General features: G+C 39.6%; 1 protein-coding gene across 3 annotated transcripts; it reads right to left on the minus strand.

The window, feature by feature from the left end:
• Positions 1–2220: 2220 nt before the first annotated feature.
• Positions 2221–23952, minus strand: LOC134500333 (solute carrier family 22 member 15-like). 3 transcript variants are annotated; one of them, XM_063307575.1, is made up of 12 exons: positions 23752–23950; positions 20457–20603; positions 18215–18347; positions 16238–16402; positions 14718–14847; positions 13433–13654; positions 11236–11376; positions 10236–10324; positions 8165–8273; positions 5825–5897; positions 4727–4890; positions 2221–3881 (listed from the first exon to the last, which is right to left on the minus strand). In XM_063307575.1, the coding sequence occupies exons 1-12, from the start codon at positions 23833–23835 to the stop codon at positions 3878–3880; spliced, it is 1461 nt and encodes a 486-aa protein (XP_063163645.1). In that variant the 5' UTR covers positions 23836–23950; the 3' UTR covers positions 2221–3877. The 3 variants fall into 3 exon arrangements, with proteins under 3 accessions (XP_063163645.1, XP_063163647.1, XP_063163646.1); XM_063307577.1 differs by lacking the exon at positions 4727–4890; XM_063307576.1 differs by lacking the exon at positions 2221–3881 and having other exon boundaries at positions 4364–4890; positions 13442–13654; positions 23752–23952.
• Positions 23953–24140: the final 188 nt, after the last annotated feature.

A 24140-nucleotide genomic window follows, 5' to 3' on the forward strand; every position in this document is an offset into this window, starting at 1 on the left:
GTATATCAAATACAAGTCAACATTTTTTTAATCAGCATGGTTATTACTTTTGCTGCTGCTATACAGATTTCATAAATGAGATAATTATAGTGCAAAAGTTATAGAAGTGGTAGATTACTGTTTAACCGCCCAGAGTCGCTCTGTGAGTGAGATGGGCAATGACTACATTCAATATATATATATATATATATATATATATAATCATTTTGCTCTGTAATTTCTACCTGATCAATAGAAATTAGCACCATTAATCTCGACCATACCCTGTTTCAGGGTAACAATCATCAGAAAGCTACATTTATTTTTGTATCCCCCTGCCTCCCTCCTTAGGATAAAAGAACTCAAAAATCTTCAGCCATCCAGTCTTGGGAAAGACAATTATCTGTATGCAGACCCTGATGGAAACCAATGCCAAGTTTTCTTGATTCTTCAGCTTGTTCACCAGAACGATTCATACAACCCACTACAGAACACATTCCACGTCCCCCAGTAAAAACGATGTGCTAGGTTGTAAATTGTTTGGGTAGTGCAGTACTTGCATTAGTTACTAGTTGCTTGTGGTCTTGGGACGGCAATGTATGATGTGGGCTTTCAGCTAACCATGCCTTCAATTGCTGGAGCCCTCAAGGAAGCCTATGCTGCTCATCGTGCTGCTGATTGTAAATCAAGACTATTGCGGTGCCATGGCCAATGCCGCCATGGAGCACAGTTTGTTCTTTCAAAGGGAGGCAATATGGTGCTGGTGGACACCTATGAGCATTTGCCAAACTTCCCATCTCAATTTTTAAAACCTGAACAGGAAAATGAAGGTGGCCTGCCACAAAGCAACCACCCCTGCCATCTGAATGGGTCTGGATCCCAAATAAACTACAGAAATTCTCAGAAAATAAAATGTTAGATGGCAACAACTTGCAGACTACCTGTTAAACCTTCAGTTAGTCTAACCAAGTTATTGAATTCTGCAATATTTTTGTAACTTTGTAGAACAAAGATATATAAACAGCAGCCTAAAACTTTTTTTGCAGTACATTCATTCTGAATTGCTAAATGGTACATGAATGAGAAAACGGATGGCACATTTTAAAACGAGAAGCACACAAATGCAGTGTAACCCTTACATAGGCTAAACATGGTTAAAAAGATAAACATTCACAATTTTTAAAAATCAAAGAAAATTTTATCCGATCATTTCCTCTGTGCCAGTGGTCTGCCAGTTCAAAGGTGACCTGCAATACCAGGCCACCTTGCTCACCCAATAAAGGCAATCCCATTTTAACATTTAGATAAATGTTTCTTTGCTTCAGCCAATGGCTTAAACAGTTTTAAATGAAGACTAATGCCACAACAAAGATTTGGTATGCTCTTTAAGAGCATAAAGTGTAACTTGGAAGAGCCCAAAGAACTTACTGAAGTTCTTGCCCCAGGAGCCAGGCCTCGGCTCACAAGGCCGACTCCTCTGACTTCTTAGGCTCTGATTTAGAGGCAACTTTTAAGTATAATGGTTTACTTGGGAGGGAGCTACTCCTCTTGTGTAGGTTTGTGCCTTGATGATGGTTTGGTTGGAATGGAGGCCAAGGACCTTCATCCGGGGTGTAAAAGAGAGACTGGGCCGATCCCCACGTAGCTGTGACTGGCAACCCTCCTGGCCTGTTCAGCCTTGCTGCTACTCTCTTGGCTGCTGCACACTCAACGCTTCAGTCACTGAACAATGTCTTGGTTCAGCTGCCGGGAAACTCTTAAGTAGCCTGCCTCCTGTGGTTACGGGCCCCCCGTTAGACTGTGATTACAGTCTGCCTGGAAAACTACAGTAAGTCTGAGGCAAGGCAGAAATTCCTGAACCCTTGAACATTAACTGAAAGCACGTGTGTTTCAGCTGAGGACTGTCATATCAGTGAGTAAATAAAGCAGCACAACTGAAACCAAATGCAGTCCTATTTCACATAAGGCAGCGGGACAAATAGGATTAGAATAAGAAGGCTGATTCTTTTAGCAGGGGTTTTGTTTTGTTTTCAAATTAATGAACCACATTTTTCAGTTTGCAGGGTAAATCAGCTCCCCAATTTCTCATGTCTGGCAGTTTCTGTTTCTGCTGGCTATATCACACAAGGTTTGTTTGCCCTTCCTGTCCTTGTTACTAACAGACTTAAATGATTTTGCTGTGCAAACACAAACAGCAAGATGCTAGCATTACAGATGGCTTTTACGCAAAAATACAAAATCTTAGCATGACAGTATGAAACCACTGCATTTATTAGCCATTTTCTACAAAACTGAAATAAAAGGGCAGAACATAACATGACTTTTTGCAATAATATGAAAACTGCCTTCACAATTCACTTCTGCTTCCATGGGAACAATATTTTTCTTAAGGTTTTATATTGCATTTTATTACAAAAATATAATTTATTAAGTTTTCCATCATGAGCAATATTAGATATAAAAACTAGTCATTTGGGTTTAAAAGGGCACACATTGACATCTAGAATAGCTCTATCAAGTATATTTTACTTCCAACTTATAAAAATGGAATGCAGAGAGTCTAAAAATATCTGAGCAGTCTCACCACGTTACTAGGGAGCACTGAAAAAAGGTACATAGTTATTTAAGCCACAGTAAGTCTGTATTTCAGGAGTCTAGGTTTTTTTCTTTACTACGCTTATTGTTTCCTTTTAAATCTACCTGTAAATTTTAAATCACAACCTGTAAATGTAGACTCTGCAACGTGAGTCTTGGCTAGAGGTAAATATGATCTGAAGGAAAGACTGACAAGTTGGCCTGAGTCCTCAAAACAGCTGACTGCTGGCCCTGGGAAAAGCAAACTGTCGAAAAACCATTTTAACCTCTACATTTCTCCTCATAAATAAAAACAAACACAATGACAAGAAATGGCGTTGCCATGTATTACATTCGAGGGACTATGAATCAAAGAAAAATGGGTGCATGTAAGGCCTCAAGCGCTTCTGGTGCGCAGGAGCTTGTGCTACCACATTACAGTGGATCAGTTCCATGACATCCACTTCTCACACTTCTGTTTATGCAGGAGTTTCTGAAGGTTCACGGACAAATAATGTTTTGGAGCGGGGATGATTTCCTTTAGTGCTAGAGGACTTCAGAACACAGCTTTTCGTATGTGGTAGATTTTTAGACTCACTTTTTGTTTTTACTTGGGTACATGAAAATGATACCTGCTAAACATAAATCCTACAATCTGACTACTCACCTGTTTCTTAGAGCAAATAGGCAATACAGTCTCTTTAATTTATAGTTCAACTAAGATATATTATAGCAACTGTTGGAACAGTACTAAGTCACTTCTTTGGTTTTTATAAATACTGTAGACCATCCTAAATCATTAATATAAAAATATTGGCAATGAGACACTGTAAAAATTAAGAACCAAAACAAAATTGAATATTTCAGGCCTGAATAATCTTCGAAGATACTGTAAGCCTCACTGTATTTATTATTAATTCTAATATGCTGAGCCCAGAATACTGCAATTAACCTGGTCATTTTTCTGACTGCTTATTTAGAATTATAATCAAATACCCAATAATTTGTGCATTCAAAGAATAATTATCCTCTTTGTTTACTAAATGAAATCACCAAGTAATTATGAATGTCTTAAAACATTCAGTGGACAGCATTTGAAAAATCTCTTTAGACCCTTAAATTTCCTCATTAATGTTTACCTCTCCCTCTCCACATCTTCATAGCTTATGTTTACATGAGACATTGATCATGCCGGAAATATCAAAACAGGTTTGAATGTTGCAATGTGGTAATCTTGATGGCAGCATACTTCAACAATTGAAGCGCTGTTGAAATTTTCAACCAAGATATTTTTTGCAATACTAAAAGTTTTCTTCTAACCGATTTACCTGTTAAATAGATGGAAAAATCTATTAGAATAGTTGTTATAATAATAATAATTAACAAAATACCAATTTAATAGGCTACAGAATTAAAAAGCAAACTAGTTCCTGCCTGCAAGTTAACACTCAAACACAAATTACACAAAAGAAAAAAAATGGGGAGGGGAGGCAAGAGGAAAAGCATAATTCTTCAAGTTACGTCTGGTAATTTCAACATTATTATCTGAACTTCACAATTGGGCAGTCCTATTATCTAGAATCCAAAAATTCTTATAGTTTCACAGATGACAGATGGCACAGTGCAACTCCATTCAGTTCTAAAATGATTAGCTATTAGCATCAAGACACTATCCATAAGTAACAAACAGTTTACATTAAATATTTGTAGCTCTCCAGGGCCATAAATTAATACTATTCTTTTAAAACTAATCATAATGAACTTGCTGAAATCTATGATATTCAGTACAACAGACAAAATTAAGACACTTCAGTTGCAAAAGGTTTTACTAGCTGCATTTCTATTATAAGAATATCTTCCAGATAACTAGAAGAGTGAATGGGAATTGGCAAACCCTGAGCTCTGCATGCTGTCAGATACTGAATAATCTGTTGTAGTTAAAAAAAAGCAAGCAAGGTGCAAATGCAGTGAGGCAACCCTTCTGACTGGCATCTCCCTTCCCATGCACTGATTTTTTTTTAAAGATGTGTTCATTTTGACAATTAATTTTCAGTATGAAAATTATTAAATGTATGGATCTGACACCTAAAAAGAAATGCATTACAAAGGCATTCCAAATAAATGAGACAGATTTTCAGTAGCACAGAAGACACAGAAAAATAATTGTGTTTACTCTGCCTTTTTGCTTTTAAGTATTTGATAGACAGGCATCTGCAAATCTTCAATAGTCTCTGCAATTGGTTTGTTCAGAGTTTCTGGAAGTAGAAGTGTCAAGAAACCAGCTGATAATCCACTGATTCCAAAGACTACAAATGGTACAGACGGACCAAGAGATTTCTAGAAGGAATCAGTTAAATATCTGTTATGAAATAATATAGATAAATAGATAACAGTTTTTTTAAAAAGCCTTGAATGAATTGCAGTGATATATAAATGGGATGAATGAATGAATGAATGAATGAATGAATATCACCTTATTTCCTAATTCATATGTTTAGCGGTGTTATTTGAAAAAAATAAAATAAAATGTTTTGGGGAGTACAGAAAATAGTTCCAAAAGAGAGACAAAGGGACAGTGAAAAAACAAACATCACAATGCAATGCCAGAATTCAAAGGTTTGAACATATCAATCTCCTATCAAGAGAGAAGATTTCAGGAAGATTTTCTGCAGGTAAATTCAGGGCAGAAAATCTACTTGCTATATAGAAAGCCTCTCCCACTAGCTTCCCAGTCTCCAATTCCTTGCTCAAATCCAAACTAGACCAAGGATCTACAGTTGGATTTTCTTGAAGGGTTCGTTTTTATATAAAAAGCAGCCATAGCATAGCGGATGTCAAAATTGGATGAAAGCAACAGGGCAAAAAAAGGGACATTTAATCCTTTCCTCTCTGCCATATTTTCACCTCTCATGGCAGCTCCACTTGACTTTCAGGCCTCCCTGGCTAACCCTCTGGTTCATAATACATCCATGCCGGCTTTCAACTTCCCATAAACATAAGAATACCATACCTTTCATATGTGTATCTAAATCTTAATTAGATTTATTCAAATGTACTTTGGTATATTTACCAAAGAAATGCTGGGCAAAAAATGTATTAGTCACATAAGATACCGCTATGACAAATATTGGTAAAAAATACAATCCTGCAAGATCTGTATTAACCATCCCATGTTACTATTATTGCATATGAATGATCATCACTGGTTAATTGATTTGAATGTTTGCTTAAACAGAGTAGACCACAAGAAAGGGAGAAGAGTATTACTTACCAAGGAAGGAACAAATGGAGCCAAAATTCCTCCAAACCTACAAATCATTGAGCATACACCCAAACCAGCATTTCTGTTTTAAAAAAGACATACCATTGTCAGTATTTAAAAATATTTTTCTAAGGAGAAGCATATTGATATACTGATTTGTGCTAAATAATGCAATGTTTTGTTAAGCAAGTGAGCTGCTGTTGTTTATAGTTCTCAACTGAATTTAGTTTTTAAACTGAATCTATCAGACAATCTCATTTCCTGATCTGAAGTCATCCTCCTATTATTTCCACCATCACCGAGTATGATGCAAAATTACCATCTGGAAAATATTGTCTGTGCGTATTTCTTTAAATACAAATCATGAGAGTTGAACTCTACAGATTATATGGAGATGTCTGAGACTGTCTTGCCTGACTATCTGGGAAGAATTTGAACCTGTTAGTCCTGATAAAGTGAACAGGGGCCTCAGAGTGGTGAGCTCAGCCCCTGTGTTTTAGATCCATGTCCCTTCTGGCTGTCAAGGCCACCAGGAAGTGACATGTGGTCATGTCCATGTGGTAAATGCTTCTTTGAAGGAGGGGGTGGTACCACCTGTCTTGAAAGAGGTGGTTATCTGCCACTTCCTCAAGAAGCTATCACTGAACCCAACGGAACTGGACAATTTTCATCCAATGTCTTCTCTTTCTGAGAAGGCTGTCACCCTGCAGCTCCAAAGGGCCTTGGACAAAGCTGACTATCTGGACCCTTTTCAATTGGGATTCAGACCTGGTTATAGCACTGTGATGGCATTGATTGGTTGATGACCTCTGGCAAGCTTGGGTTGGGGATAGTGCATCCATCCTGGCTCTCCTTGATAGTCAGTGTCTTCAATACTATCAATCAGGGTACATTTCGGACTGACTCAGAGGGTTGGGAGTTGCAGGCAGTGGGGAGAGAGATTGAGCCTGAAGGCTCTGCTCTGTGGGGTCACTCAGGGCTCTACTCTCTCCCTACATGTTTAACATCTACATGAAGCTACTGAGGAAGATAATTATTATCATTTTCCATCTCTGGTTCTGAAAGGGGTTGCTCTCCCTCAGACAGAGCTGGTGCACAATTTGGGGTTCCTCCTGGAATTGCAGCTCCTGCTTAAAGAGCAGGTGGCAATCATGGCTAGGAGGGACTTGGCACATGTTCATCTTATGCACCAACTATGCCCATTTCTGGATCAGAAGGCCCTACCCATGATGACTCCTCATCTCCCTTGGATTAATGTAACATGCTTTATATGGGGCTGCCCTCAAAAAGCATTTAAAAGGTGCAACTGCTCCAAAATGCAGCAGCATGGGCAGTTTCAGTTGCTTTACACTACACTTGGGTGATATCTGTTCTGTGAGCTGCACAGAATTACACATGTCCACTAGGTGGCAATAAAGTACCATATTTACATTCTTCAAAGTCCTCTGCAATCAAAAAATATTTTCTAAACAGGACACTAATTTCAAAATGACCTGCAGCGTGCAATGTTATCTCAAACAAAATTTTATTAAATAGAGTAAATAGTAGAATCCATATTAAGAGATGCCATTAAAAGGCTAACTTTTAATTTAATTTTAATTTAATTAGTTCAGTCTAGCGGTTAAGGCTCCAGGCTAGAAACCAGGAGACTAGTCCCGCCTTAGGCATGAAAGCCGGCTGGGTGACTTTGGGCCTGTCACTCTCTCAGCCCATGATGTCAGGCTCAAGTGACAAGCTGGTCCGTTAATTCCTGTCACAATCAACAGATCAACATTTGGTTGATCTCAAAAAAGCATACCCTGCACATGCAAGAACAACACTAGGAAGAAAAAAAAAATTAAAAGGCCAACTCATGATCACAAAACAGAGATAGGTTTCTTGTGGCAAGCAGCGAAATTAAAGCTGTCCAGTAAAACTTTATAGTAAGAAATCTGAAGTTAATTTTAGATAGTGTATGTAGGATGGAATATCCTTCCAACCATATATTTTATCCTTCCTTTAAATATTGGAGTGCCTTGCTTCTCCCTCCCACCCCCACCCCGGCAACATTTTAGTATTAACAGGGAAATAACTACATTCCTTAATTTGCCACCATTCACAGAGAAGAGACAGCTTGATCATTCTGAGAAAAGACAAGCCGTATCTGTTCAAGAGCATTGCTCCATCCATCTCTTGAGGCAAGAGATTCTTACAGACAGCTCTAACATGTAATTCAGAAGTATGGAAGTTTGTATGCAATATGTGATGTGGTTTCATGTGGCTTACATACATTATGTATTATTGTTATTAATGTGAGAATTTGCGGGATTGGAAATAAATACAAAAATAACAATTTCAATGTCTGCTTACCTTACTACTGTTGGATAGAGCTCTGAAGTATAAATATATACAATGTTGAAGGCAGCACTTACAGTCAATTTCCCATATAAAGCCAAAATTCTGGGACTGAAGAAAAATCCTTAAATAGAACACAAGATAATTAAACAATCACTTCCATCTCCAAAATAAAGAACAGTAGAATAATGGGCATGTCTATTCAGAAATAAACCCAGAGGTTCAGACAGATGTACACCTAATGTGGATAGCAACCTGCAATTGGCACAAATGGGGAAACAACTGTAATTAAAAAAAAACCTCCCATTGTTAGTGGGCATAGGTGAGGTTGGCGGGGGACAAGCGAGAGACCTGCATGTGATTTGGATAACGTCTCCAAGGCTATAGATTCCTGCTTCAGAGAACTGCAATTCTGGCAGCTCTAAGCTATTACCAATAAATGGGACTACCATTCATTTGTGAAGAAAATACTGTACTGTACTGTAAGATCACTACAACAGAAGGTTGTGAAAAGCCATTTTATGAATTAGTCATCTGAACCCACTGCTTGAAAAGTTCAAACTTTGTCCAGTCATCACCATTAAAAACAAGATAATATTTATCTATATCTGCATTTCTCTTATATGCATTTTCCACAGAAAGCAGTTGTTCACAAATATACATCACGCATTGAGAAATGTTTGGAGTTACTTGCCAGAGAGGAAGGACCATCTTACGGTACTGTAGCCCTATGGAGGTACTTCCCAGCATATGAGTAATGAAAATGGGGAGAGGGGAGCCCACTCCTATGTCCTGAGCACACTGATTCTTTTTAAGATGTCTTGAGCAGTAAATCTGTAAGGATTTTTACTTGTGTTCAAGCATGTGCAACTGCACAGAGACTTCTAACTGTGTACAGGTAGATCAGGCAGAAGAAGGCTACCAAAACAGCCAAGTCACTCACGTACAGTACCTTTCTTATGAGAAAAGGCTTGAAAGTTTGAGACTCTTTAGTTTGGAAAAAAAGACAACTGAAGAGGGAACATAGCTAAAACATATTAATTCATGCATGGCATGGAGATGCTTTGTTCTCTCTTTCAAAACAATGCAACCAAAGGTCATCCAATGAACAACACTGGAAAGAGATTCAAAATAAATATGCAGTTCTTCACATAGCCCAAAATTAATTTGTGGGATTCATTTCAAGATGTAGTGATGCCCACTAACACAGATGGATTTAAAAGGGGATGAAAAAAATTCATGGAGAACAGGTCTATCAAGCACTATTAGTCTTGGGATCTCAAGAGTGGGAATGATGCTTCCAGGAACAGGGAACGAGGGGAGGGGAATGTCTCCACTTCCCACTTGTAATCACCTCGGAGGCACCATCTCAGCCACTGTTAGAAATAGAATGCTAGACTATATCAGCAGGCTTTTAAACTTTTTGCTCAAATCAGGAAGGTCTGTTGAAGATCTATATATCAGGTGCATAACAGGAAGGCCCTATGTATACGTCTCTGCTTACCAGTGTAACTTAAGGTCTAATGCATAAAGAGCTTTCCTGCACTATGAGTTACTCTAAGCATGCAGCAACAGCCTCCATACACAGCAAGCTAAAACGGTCAGCATATTGTAATGGCTTGATTATTTCAAGTAATGGTGTAGAAAGGACCTCAAGGTAAATATAATGACCTTCCCTGAGATTCTTACTTATTATCTGGCATCTTGGAAAAGAAGAAACCAAATGAGCTGGGGGATATTTTAAAGATTGCCAATGATCTGAGAACAAACCTATCCATGAGTTAGTAGTATGCAATATTTATAGAATAGTAGCACTATTTCACATTGATTCTGTGGCAGCCTCTCAAAGCACCCTTAGTAGCTCTACACCCCTACCCCATTAATACTGTGCATGCAATAAAATATTCATTTAGCAATAATTTTATTCATCTGAAAAAACTATCCTAGATTTGGTTTTTAATTCAAGTTTATTTTAAAAATTTATGTAAATTTGGTTTGACATTAACACACTAGAACTTGTGATCTTTCAGTAAGGTTATCTATACAATGGAAAATTTGGTGTTTGCTTCAGAAAGAACATACTTACCCCTGTTATTTTCTGGTAAGCACATGGTAAAGACGCAGGCAAGGCCTGCAAATATCAAAAAAGCAGCTGTACTTTTACGTCTTCCTGACCTAATGTAGAAAAATAGCAAAAACTCATACTGGGATTTCTACAAAGATGCATTATTTAAAATATTTTTATGATCCCATACAAGAGTGAGCAAGTTTAAAAAAAAAAAACCTAAGGTGCAGGAGGGCAAGCATTCACAAACAAAACAATGCAGGCAAATAATAAATAGTACATTTTTTCCATATTTCAAGAGATGAGTCATTCGTGGGTAAATAAAACAATAACCTTTGATGTCTTAATCTTACTCTGAGTTACACTGCTGATTGCACAAAGTGCATTTCCTGTACTTCTGAAGCCAATAGGCTTCTAGGCCCAATCCAATATGCTGGCTCTCACCTTTAAAGACCTTTTTGGTGCAGGCCTGCAATTCATCCCTTGCCAACACCTTGCCAAAATAAACCCCTTGCTTGTCCAGTACAGTCACCCAGAGAAAGCCTGTGGCAGATCCCACCCCCAGCATGGGACACAGACCAGGTGACCGGCCATTTCAGTGGAACCCTCTCTGCCTGAAGGAAAATCACTGCAGGCGTTTTGAACACTAACCAAAGCAGTGTAGTCCCAGTGGCCATTTGGCTCACTAGTTTACCTGAACAGTGCCTATGAGATATTATATTTCTATTTACAATTTCTATTAATTACCAATATTTAATGTTCTTGTTTTGAGTCTGTTAGACCCCATCTACAGTCTACTGGTATTGGAGCAAACAAAAAGTATTGTAAAATAAAAATAAGTTTGATCTATTAAGTCATCAAAAAATTCATCATTCATGCCAGCCTTTCTAAGCAGATTTGATACATTTTATCTATGCTGAAAACGTATGTAAACAAAGTAATATATCAGAAATAAATTCAACAGCTATGTTACTCTATAACATACCGTCTACATATAGAAAGGGAAAGTTATTAATCTTACCAAGATTTCTCAATGAAGAACATGCAGAGTGGAAATGCTGGAACTTCTACAAGGCCAGAAAGAGCCACATTTAAATAAAGATTTCCTCCTAATTCACCAGCATTCAGTGTTAAACCATAATATACAAAGCTGCACACATACCTAAATGTATTAATAAAAGATTGATTGGTTATTTTAATTATATACACCAGAAGATCATGTAAGCTTTACTGCATACTAAATGAAGAAAAATTATGTAATAGAAAAATTCATGCAGCAAAGTTATAAATCATGTTCTAAGTGTTGACATACCTTCATAAACCTGGAAAATATTTTTTCCAGTAGATCTTGAACTAGGAAACCAGTGGATAAAAATCAAAGGACAAACACATATTTACTATATATTAATGTATGTGTTCAGTTTCATAGACTATTCTGGTTTTATTTCAAGACAAAGGATCCTATGATATAAATGGTTTAGATTACAGTTTAAAAACACCTGGAAAACGGTTATCCAAATGTTTGTTCACTCACAATGATCAAATAGGAAAATGTTTTCCCACTGATTTCTTTAGGCATTTTTAAAATTTGGAATCCACTGAGAAATATAGTTCTGAAATTCTGTCTAGGTTGGCTTAAAATAACTTGGCAAGACCAAAAAAGATCTTGATAGCCATCAAGTAACAACTATTCCAACCATTCCATCTCTGCTTCTCAACTGTGAAATAACCTCTTTAAGCATTCTTCAAACACACCAGTAAGTGCCATAAATAGCAGCTTTGGACATCCAATAGACATTCTGAAGAAATATCAAAATGCTAAGTATACCAGTTTTCATTTCAGCTAGATACAAAAGGTTTAGCTCATTCCTTCAACTTTTTTCATTTCTCCCATTCCTAATGGAGATTAAGGAAAAGCCTTGTATCACCACTTACCCACCAAAAAGAAAAAAGACAGAGCAGATAGGTTCAGTTTTCAAAATTCAGAGCAGCTCAGAAAGGGTAATTGCCTATTAATTCCTCAGCGATGACTGCGTTTCTGAGTCATTAGACTGCACCTTGTTTTGTCTGGTGATCCTTGAATTCTAATAAAAAGTCAAACTAAGTCCTAAAAACCTGCCCACTCCTGCTATAGAGTCTGCATCATCATCAGTGCACAGTCCCCTTTCTACCACCTTTCTTCCAAGGAGAAAGCACCAAGGAGGGGAAATGGCATTTCCTCCTGGTTCACCATCAAGAGAAAAGCTCGGACCAGTAGAAAACCAATCACGGGCTCCAGCTATTGGGAGAATTTTAAGTATTTGTTGAGAGAACTTTGGAAAGAAGACAGATGACACTTAAGGACAGTGGAGATAGATTTCAGGATACATTGTGACAAAAGGAAACCACATCAAGAAGATTGTCAAGAAATATTAAACCCTGCACAGCAAAATCCTCAGTTGTAATCTTCTTTGGGAAGCATCTAGAGGCAGTATGTGACCAGTTGCATCATTACTTGGGACTCATCAGGCATATGTAGCCACATATTTTTCTAGGTACTATCTTTCCATAGAAAGATCTGTGGCTACATATGCCTGATGAGTCCCAAGTAATGATGCAACTGGTTACACAGTGGTCAATATAAGTAATATGTCATGCAGGATATACACTGGATAAAAACAGAGACACCCCCCTTTAATAGGGGGCTGGGAGCCATATAAAGCCTTTTAAATGAGGGCATGACATACGTAACTTCCCTGTGTGGTCTGAGAGTATACAAAAAGGAAGGTGGACGGTAGATATCATTCTAAAGATAAACTCTTTGTCAAACAATATCATTTGACAGTTTTATCCAATTAAAATATTTTTGTTTTTAAAAAGGGAATCTTTAATTTTAGCTCTTATTCATATAACTCTTAGCATATAGGATTTAGGAATGTATAAACAACACAAATCCAAATGAAAGCCAACACAAAATTTGCTTACTGTTCTTGCTCACGGTGATTATCTCTTTAAGATTTGTATCACAACTGTTACTGAAATTTGAAAAAGGGAACAAAAATCCAAATTCCCTGTTTTCTGAAGTTATTCCCCATAGCTAGAAAACAACTTTTACCTCTTTCCACTTAATATTATTCTGATTACTTTGAAATTTATTTATCTATGTAATTATCAGCCAAAGCTACTATTTTTCAATAGGATTAATTTAGGTAATGTCAGAATCTTTTATTATTAATCACCAGATATACATCAAAATGACAGTGCGCCATCGAAGGACTGGATGTGTAACCAGGTTTAGGACACCAGGTGTGGAATCGTCCTTCTTTACTGCTCCTTTGCACTGCTTCAGTTTCACAATCAGCCTGTCTTTTCCATTATGAAGAGCCATGTATTGCAGCACACTTTCTGCCTCTGCAGTTCTGCCTTGGGAATATAACCATCTTGGTGATTCTGGAAGCATGCTGGAAAAAAGAAATCATGAAATAGAAATATATACACTTACAACGGTTGGACTTATTCTTTTTAAATCTATATATTGTACTAACAGAAAAGTTTATTCAGTAAATGTTTTACAAAGTTTGATGAAAGGTATATAATACAGACAATTAGTAAAATATGAAGCAATTTGCCATCTTTTACATTTATTAAAACTTTCTATAAACCAGTATGGGAATAATAGCTTGAGTTATTCAAAATTAGGTGACATGAAAGCAAGCATGGACTGCATTTAATTTGACAAGAGAACTGCAACTCACATAACTTAATTGTTTGTTAAACTGATTCTAATTCTAATGTAACTGCAGAGACCCAGGGAAGTGGCCTTGAAGAAAATATTCAGAAACTGTTAGGTAAGCAAAAAAAAAGACAAAAGCATTCCTTAAGTCCTGGGAAGGGAGAGATTATTAACAAGAGACTCCGGATGGTCCCTGCCAGACTCACTGGGATATAAAAGGGAGGGGAGGAAAAGCAACATCTGGCTTGCATTCTGTTACTAGAGCCTACTAATAAAGTACAGTTCTAAGGATCCTACAGACTTGAGTTTCAGGCCTGGTCTACATCGTGGGGCTGACAGTAAATAATGGAGTCGTACTAATTAATAAGAGATAACAATATATATGTGAAGAGAAAGAGAGAAAATATCTCATTCATTTTAAGCCTAATTTTGCCCAGCGGCTTTTTTTTCAATTTTCTTTGTCCATCACTGTTCCCAGCAGTTACTTTGTTACAAATCAAGCATTTTACATGACTGGCATTTACACAAAGTTGTGCATTGCTTCTCAGACTATATGGCCAGCCACAATTTTCTCACCATAGTTTACTGAAAAGCCATAACGGACTGATTTGCACTTAAAGCTAACCTTTGGTACAAACTAAAATAATCTGCTTAAACATTCCTCCATTCTGATTTTTTTAGAAAAAACATTGACATTACAAGAATGTCAATGTTTTATCTCTTTAATATTATTCTTCTAACTTTGGATTAATGTTTGAAACTTATCTACTATGTACACAATTATTACTTACAAAGAAAGAAGGAAAAAGAAAAGTCCTGGAGAATTTGATACAAAGGCAAGAAGACGCCAGTCTCTTATGTAATACCCCAGTAAGGCATAAACAGCTATGCCAACTGCAAATGTCAAATTTGTCAACGAGCCTGAAAATACAAGCAAAAACAGGGTATTTTATAAAATACTGATAAAATATCTCAGACATCTCAGCAGTACACCTATATTAAGAACATAATTTTGTTACTCATAATAAATGATAATATAGAGATGTATAATTTATATACTTACAATCATATTAATTATAAATTCATAAATATCAATAATTAAATCAATAATTAAACCAAAGTAATGATTCATGTAAAGAATCATTATTCATTTTCATACAAATATACTAATTATCATTATAAAGTTACTCATTGAAGTCCATATTAATATCTTTGTGGACCTGTCAAGTGGCAACAAATTTAGATTAATTTATTGCAGAACAGTTTGATTATTTTAAGTTAATCACATGCTGTGTAAACTCTTAGTTTCAACCTTTGTTTAAGAAATTAGATTCTCGTTTAAAAATACTTTAGGCAGATAAAGTAACAATTCACGACAAGCTTAAAAAGCAAAGAAAAAGTAATGTCACAAGATTAGCATTGGGAAAAAGAAAAACAAATCAACAAGAGAATATGAATACAGGACATTAGTTACATTTTCTAATATGAGGGGAGGGAGTAACTGTACTTAGTGAATTTTATAATGTGCTAAAGGGGAATGATTTATAGAAATAATGTGATTTTGGTTTAATATAGAGTAAGAGATTGGTTATGGAAAATTTTTGTATATCCTTGCTGTTAAAGATGTGACATCTTTCTGTAACGTTGAAAAAAAAATTTGTGTGTTTTCACACCTTTTTAGTTTTTCTTCTCTTTTTTGTAGTTTCTTCTTTTTTTGTAGCTTTTATCTTTCTTTTCAAACTTAATAAAATTCGTAATAAAAAAACTTTAAAAATGTGACAGAGAAATTTTAAACTGCCAAAGATGATTTGGTGGATACAGAGGGCAAAGGAAAGTAAAAAACCAATTTATCCATATGGTGATGTGTAAAGCCCTCTGCTATACAGAGAATCTTGTGGTGGTTCATCATCCTTTCTTCTGGCAGCTGCAATTCTTTCACTGATAGATACTGTACATTTGGATACAATTATGAACTCTGCTAAAATGTACAGTGCAACAGGGAACTCTGTAGTGCCATGATGGCTTATTCTTCACAGATGATATTTATTCCACAGTTACCTAATTGGAGGTATGCATGAGGAACTGACCCTTTAATAATGTTTCCTCAACAGTGTTTCTTCACCCAGTCAGTAGGGAAGGGGAGGAACAAGAGTTAGACTGTACACCTTCAGAAAGGATATTTTTAAGTCAGTAGCATTCAGACTAAAAATACTGATATTCCAACCATAAAAAGCTTTTAAATAAAAAAATGAATATGCAGAATGTTAACAATTGTGTTTCCTTTATTATGAGTCAAGTCTTCATATCTTACCTGTCATTGCCCAGAAAGATTTTCCTACATATTCTTGTGTTAAAACAAAAGACACTAGAGACATGCCACCATTTGTAATTCCAACAAAAAAGCGTGATATTGCAAATATTTCATAGTTTAGAGCAAATGCTGAGACATATCCAAAAATGACATCAAAGAAAAGCCCTGCACAAAACATATATAATAAAGAAAAATTATTATAGTGCAATCCAATCACATCTAGCAACTCTACTATAAAGGATGGCAAACTTACAAATGAAAAAACATGGAAAGGAAATTAGCACTAATTCTTTTCATATTGGTTGAACTTTTACTTTCACAGAAGTAAACTAATATCTCAGTATCTTCTAAGCAGACAAATATATACTCCAGATCCTCTAAAGGTACTCTGGAAAAAAAAGTAACCTTTCTAATTTCCATTTATAAAGGGATAAAATATGCAAGGTGGATAAGGCAAAATATTGGAGATGCAACCCGGATGAAATATAATTCAGATATGGTGATACTAATCCAGAATTTTAAATATTGTGGCAAGAAATCATTAAATGTTACATTTATAAGAGAGAATGTCACAAGATGGCTATGCTAGGTCCTGTTAAAAAATACAAAAACATTAGTTGTTTATGATACATTTCATTGCTTTCAAGTGGAAATCCTATGCTACTGATGCCTAATAAGAATTGAGTCTCATTATATAAGAGGTTGTCCTCCGCAAATTGTGTGCTGAATATTGGCCTAAAACCAATGTTCCTTCTAAACTATGCCGATACGCAACCAAGCAGCTGTCGTCACACCTAGCCTTTGCTTGCTTCTCCCCCAACCCCAGCAGCTGCCTGGCTTCTCTTCCAGGTATTGCAAGCAGATGCTCTTCAAGAGCTGTGTTTCTGCAGAGAAGACTAGAGGCCTGGGGAGCGGGTGGGGAGCACAGGGGTGAGATCAGTGCTGCTGCTGCTGCTGATCAAGCTCCAAGCACTGAGAGCCAAGCTGGGGGACTCTCTATTGGAAGGGAAGGTCCTCGCTTCCCCATCCAACATCCGCTCACTCAGATGAGTGTGCACACCCGCACATGCACACACACACAATCCCCTCTGCAGACCTGCACTGCCCTCAGTACCCTTCCCTTGCCTCCTTCAAGTACCTATGAACGAGAAACATCCATGCTTGCCAACTGCAAAAAGCCACCACCTCTGCAAAGAGCCACTGGGGGGCCCTGGCTGAGCCTGGCGGGGTATTTCTGCAGCACTCCGTCCATGTCCAATGCCAGCAAGGCAACCATCCAAAGAGGCCTCCCAGCTGCAACCTGGCCCAGAAGCACCAGCTCCCGGCCTGTGCTTGCAAGGAACAGATACTACGACCTCCTGACTTGCAACCGGGATGTGACTGGGACAGAGCTAGGCTAGACCAGCCTTCTGCTGACCCTAGAAATAGTCAGCTGCTAAAGCTTGCAAGAATCTCCTCTGGAGCTTGAGACATGAACAGCTTTGCTCAGCAGCTGCTATCTAGAAATGCACTGCTTCTGAACATGGAGGATCCATTCAGCTAGCTAGGCTTGCATTTATTGAGAGGCCAATTATCTCTGGGCTGTCAAAAGTTAGCAGCAGTCACAGGCACCAGGCACATCTCTGCTTCCTGCTGGAAATGGGTTCTGAAAACAGACCACTCTTTGCAAACTGGAGCCTTTGAAATTACTCTCTTTGATTTGTGTGGGACTAACCCCCAGTTCAACAGACCTGGCCTAGAGAAAGAATCCAGTCATCTTCCTTTGCCTGTGACTCCAGAAGTTTAAGATCTGGGAAGAAATAATCAGGGTAAAGGTACCCCAAGCAAGGTTCCCTCTCCGTTGCCCCCCAACCCAGTCCAGGGTTGCCTAGGCCATCATAACTGCTGTTCAGAAGGTATCTGCTTTCCTGGCTTGGAGCGAAGGCTGGAGACAAATCAAGTACATCCATAATATACAACCACTATTTAACAACTTACCTGCTAGATATACAGGTTTTCTGCCCAGTTTATCTGACAATGGGCCAAACAGTATATTTCCAATAAGCAATCCAGCAAAATACAAGGATGAGGCCAGGTTCACTTTGTATGCTTCATGCTTGATTAAATACCACTGTGGAAAATGAATAAAAAAGAGACTATTTTCACTTAGAATACTGAAATAATGCTTGCCAGGAAATAATCAACTGTGGGAGGCAGGAATTTAGTTTTTAGAGGTAAAACCCCCAGTGAATGGGTCAGGGGTCAAATTCTCAAAGTAGATCAGAATGTTTATGAATTACGCTGACATACAGTATAAAAAATGAATTGTAAAGAAACAATAAACACATAATAATAAATAACAAAGAATGAAGAATATAAATGATTTTTTCCCTAACAGACTCAACCATAAGTTATCATATGATATAGGTTACTGTAACAAGTAGAGGTAATCCTCATTTACCGTCCACAGTTGGGACCAGCAACTCTGTCACTAAGCAAAGCAGTTGCTAAGTGGGAAACCACATGATCACGACTGTGCTTTCCTTTTTCCCACTCCCCCACCTTTTGGAATGCTCACCCTGGTGCTGGGATAATTAGCAGGAAGGAAATTAATGTTTGTACTTACATTCATTGGAATGGAAGAGATTAGAAGCGAGTAAGCAGGCATGAGGAGAGGGAATGGGTCAAGCACAGGAGAGTTTGTTTTTTTCCTCCCCCTTGCAGAGCAGAGAGATTGGAGGGGAAAGGATTAGAAAAGAGCAAGCAGGCACACAATGGAGAACACACCAGGCTGTTTGTATACTGCGCCTGCGGCTGCCAGCGCTAGCACATTGCTTTCTAGGTGTATTCCCCATTGTGTGCCTGCTTACTCTCTTCTAATCCCTTCCTCTCCAATCTCTCTGCAAGGGGGAAACAAAAGAAAAACAACAGGTCAGACACTGGACAATGTGTGCCAATTGTAATGGCGATCACGTGACTGAGGGATGCTGCGAAGGTCATAAATGCAGGCATTGGTTGTAAAATTATTTTTTCAGCACTTTGAAGTCAATGAACAAGGCAGTCAGTAAGCAAGTACTACCTGAATTGGGGTGTGAATTGGGGCCCTTTGTTTTGGGTGTGGGGAAGTGCCCTTCCTGGAAATGTGACCACAGGGCAAGGGCAATGGAATGGCTATCATTATGTAAGAGACCCTGATGACCTTCAGAGGAGCTGCTCCATAGATAATCTATTGTAAGACTCTGCTTGTGAGACTAGGCTCTAGAGATCAGATAGGATTGCTGCTAATACACCAGCCTCCCTGCCTGACCTACTTGAGGCCATAGCTGGAATGGAGTTCCCCAGACTAATGGTACTGGGGGATTTTAATCTGATCTCTCTGGGCACAGGTTCAGAGGTAACTCATGAGTTCACAGCCACCATGACACCATGGATCTGATCCAGGTGGTTATGGGGCCAACTCACAGTAATAGTCACAAATTAGACTTGGTTTTTATTTCAGGAAAGTGGCAGCATGTTCTGGAGCTGGGATATCACCATTAATCAATGCCCTGCCATGGTTGAATCATTCTCTTTTTGCCCTTGAGTTTTCTGCAGCCACCCCTCATCACAGGGAAGAAAGACCCATTTGATTGGTCCACCCCAGGCATCTGATGGACCCTGCTGGGTTTCAGAGGGAACTTGGGTTTGTTCCTGAGGTTCTGATGCATGCTTCAACTGAGGCCCTTGTCACTGCCTGCATGGCCATGGCCTTGGATCACATCACACCTATGTAGTCCCTCTCTCTCTGTAGATCCCAGAGAGCTCCCTGTTCTTCTGTGAAACTCTGGGAGATGAAATGACAGAAGAGATGCCTAGAATGCTACCAGAACAAGATGAGGAGTGTATCTGGTCAAGCATGTATATGTTTTTTATAAGTTTGATTCTTACATAAAAGGCTCCAAAGCTCAGTTTACAACTATACTACAGGAAATTCTACAATTCTACGCATATGACAAACCCCTGTATGCTACAATGTAGTAGCACTGTCCCTTAGAGCATTTACATTTCAATGTCTTGTACCTGAATAGGCCACTATTTTGTTCTCCAAAAGGACTTCCACACTATGCTCTTCTTTACTACAGCCCACTTAACTGGCTCTTTTAAAACATTCAGACAGTATGTAATTTGGGCTGGGGAGGTAGGAGAAGAATATATCTAAACTACAGAAAAATATTAACTCATGGCAACAAAACATACTTGCCTCTGTTGCTATAGAAGTGAAGTTACTGGTAAACCTGACATGTTTTGCCAGAGCTTCTGTATTAGTCAGAATCCCTTCTTGGTCAAGATGATATTCTGGCACAGCTCCCACGAGCACAATAAGCATAGACTGAAAGGCAACAAACACCTTAAAAGGAAAACAAAAAGAGGTAATTTATAGTAAACTATTAAATCTCTCTCTCTCTCTCTCTCACACACACACACACACACACACAGATTTATATATGGACCATAGGAATTTTTTTCTGGGAAAAATACTGAAAATATTTCATATACAAATTGGTCTAATGTACACAGAGTTCATAGCACACAATATTAACACTGCACTGAAAATATTCTCATCAGTGACACATATATTCTTCCTAGGAATAATCTGAAAGGCATTATATTTCATTGTTATCCAAAATATATTAACTGCTGAGAATCCAGTGGGAGTATAGTGGGAGACATCTAGGGATGTTACAGAACTCAGTGATGTCAGCCTTTTGAAATAGGCCAGGTCAGGAAACAGAAGCCACAAGAACTACTGGACCTCTACATTACTGTTATAAAGTATAATATCAGAATCTTAAAAGCCTGATCAAATTTCTCTTTCTTTCCCTCTTATACCAAAAGAGAATCAGGAGGGATAATCAAGTTTCTTCCCAACATTCCTGTTTTTCCAGGCTACGCTGATGTTTTTGTAATGGGTGTTCATATCATCAAGGCTAAATCCATACTCCGCTAAAAATGTTCTAGAAATCACTGGGTCCATTTTCCCAGTACCCTCCCAAATAAGCTGCAGCCTTCAACTGAGCTATAGAGAGCTACAGGAGTTTTATTTTCATGCCACTATCCTTCTGAAGATGAAATGTACAGACCTTGGCATACACTCAGACTATCAGTTCTTAAATACCTACTTTAGTTAAGAAACATTTCCATAACTCACACAGGTAGTCCTTGAGTTACAACGGCAATCGGGACCAGAATTTCCATTACTAAGAGATGCAGTCATAAAGCACAACATCACATGACTGCATTGCTTAGCAATGGCAATCCCAGCAGTCCCAGTTGCTGTTGTAACTCCAGGTCCGCAGGGGTCATTAAGAGAGGAAGACCTCATGTGACTGGAGTCCTAGGCAAGCAGGCTGGCAGGCAAGAGCTGCAGGTGGGTGGGTGAGTGCCGCCAGCAGGTGCTTCTGAGCACAGGTGGGTTACGGAGTGTGGGTGGGCCAGCAGGGGCTGCTACGGAGAGCAGGCGGGCGGGGGGTGCTACAGAGTACGAGATCCCTGGGATCTTGTATTCTGTAGCAGGGCTCCTTGGGAGAAAAAGTGGTGGGAGCAACTTGCGACCTTCCCTGCCAGCTTCCCCATTGACTTTGCTTGCGGAAAGCTGGCAGGAAGGTTGCAAATGGCGATCCTGTGACCATGGCTTGCTGCAATGTTGTAATCTCAAGAGGTTCTACTGACATTACAAGGCTTAAAGAAATAGTTCATCCAGTCTTGTCCAGGTGTATCCCTATTACTTTCTCCTATACAGTATCCTATATTTCTCTGACATGATATGCAGGTCCCTTCCCTTAAATATTGCCTTCTAGTGGGACCTAGGAAGCATGCCTTTTCCATAGCAGCCCCTACCCTGTGGACCACCCTTCCCCCAGCGATCCGGCAGGCCCCCACCCCTTTAGCGCTCTGAAGGCCATAAAAAGCTGGCTCTTCCCCAGCCACTGGGGAAGAGTGAGAAGGGAGCCTGGGGATGATTTGTTGGGGGCATCCCAGGAGGATGACTGAGGCACTGAGTTTCCTTTGTTTTTGTTTTATGGTTTAGGGTTGTTGGGGTTTTTTTTACTGTTTTGGGTTTTTTTTTATTGTGAGCCACTCAGAATTGTGCTTTCAAATGAGTGGCCATACAAATCTTTTAAATAAATATATGGTAGTTTCTAGTCTCCTGTATGAGGCAAAGTAGAGTACAACCCTTGGTGAAGCTGTTTTACTGGGCCTACTCTCACTGACATAAATTCTGCAAGCAGTTGCATTGTGTCACTATCCAGAAAGCACAAAAAGAGGGACCACAATCCTTGGAGACAGAATAAGTAAACCTTTTCTTGACACTTTGCTCACCATAATGATAGGTATTTCAAATATTTAACAGGCAAGCTTATCAAAAACCAGCAAACCCCACCCCCCCAAGAAAACTATTGACTATCCAACTCTGCTGGGCAAAGCTGCAGTTCCAAGAACTGAACATTGTTCATGTTTAGTATGACACTATTTGAGCATTACGAAATGTTTCACAATTTTTTAAAGGGTAAGAGTAAAAACGCCTGCTTCATCTATTCTCTATGGCAGGAGAATGGTAGAATGACCAAGCCTGAGTATAGACATTCCACTGGGAAATTCTCTCTTCCACTGCAATGCTAATTAATTAATTAATTAAATTTATATGGCCACCTATCTAATATACTATAATTGTGGGCAGCTCACAGCAGCAATAAAAACATGTAAGAAACCATTTACAAAAACCAAGCAAGCACCAGGCACTAACAAAGGTGCACACTGTGGAGTTAGTAAGGAGTTGTGGGGGTGGGGGATAGGATCAGGGAACCCAGATTCTAATCTGCCCAAAGAGTACCTTTGGGGCAATCACTCTTATCACTTCAATCTGCCTGACAACTCAACAGTGGAATGCTATAAACAGTACCATGAGATCTTTTAGAACAGTTTCTCAACTACAGCAACTTCAAGATGTATGGATTTCAACTCCCAGAATTCCTCAGGCATCATGTTGGCTGGGGACTTCTAGGAATTGAAGTCCACACATCTTAAAGGTGCTGAGGCTATACTGTATATACGGCCACGTGAACTGGGGATAACCACTTCTTTCCCCCACGCTTTCCACTCTCCCTCCACATCTGCCTCTCCCTCCCCGTCTGAATTATGCTAGGAAAAACGGCCACCCAAGAAAGCTGCAAACCCGCTTTTTTATGACCACCGCCAAGTTCAAGGAGACGTTCGTCGCTCCGAGCAACCACGAGAGGCGAGCCCAGCCCCTCGAGCCGTCTTCGCGGCCCCGCCCACGAAGGAGGCGCGGGAACTCCCTGCCACGCCAGCCACCATAGTAGGGCGGGCTCCGCCCAAGCCCTGCCCGTTGCCCCGACGACGCCAGCTACGCTCCCCCCGACGCCCCCACTATCTGCGCTCGACGAATGGGAAAGGAGGAGACGGGACCGACGAGGGGGCAGCTAACCGACGAGGACGGCAGAGGGGAGGGGAGGCCCCCCAGCCCTGGCGCCCACCTGTAGCAGCACCAGGAAGGCGGCGAGTCTCTTCTGCCTGGGGCCGAACTCCCCCACCAGCCCAAAAGCCTCATTCAGGTCCATGGCTCCGCCGGGTCACCCCGCTGCATCCCCGTCACGGTTCCCGAAAACGAACGGCGGGCTCTGGAGCGCTGAGCTCGCTTCTCCTCTCCTCTGTCGCTGCCTTCCGGAGGTGATGAGGTGGCAGGTGAAAGGAGCGCTCGGGGCGGCCTCTGCCGGCGGCCCATGGGCAGAGCAACGGCCAGTCATCGTGGGGGCGGGGCTAGGGCGCCGGCCTTGAACTCGGCGCCCCGCCCCTTCTCAGGCGCGCGGAGGACTCTGGGAGGATCTGTCCCGCGCTTGCGCAGGAGGCGCGGCTGGCGGGGACT

Source organism: Candoia aspera, chromosome 6 (assembly GCF_035149785.1).
Source record: "Candoia aspera isolate rCanAsp1 chromosome 6, rCanAsp1.hap2, whole genome shotgun sequence".
Taxonomy (NCBI): domain Eukaryota; kingdom Metazoa; phylum Chordata; class Lepidosauria; order Squamata; family Boidae; genus Candoia; species Candoia aspera.

Excerpts from the sequence above, each read along its gene's own strand:
- LOC134500333 (XM_063307575.1), bottom strand. The coding sequence starts at position 23,835 with ATGGACCTGAATGAGGCTTTTGGGCTGGTGGGGGAGTTCGGCCCCAGG. Across the intron at positions 10,325-11,235 it reads TTCTTCATTGAGAAATCTTG|GTCAGGAAGACGTAAAAGTA; the intron begins GTAAGATTAATA and ends TTTCTACATTAG. Across the intron at positions 8,274-10,235 it reads CTTACCAGAAAATAACAGGG|GATTTTTCTTCAGTCCCAGA; the intron begins GTAAGTATGTTC and ends GTTCTATTTAAG.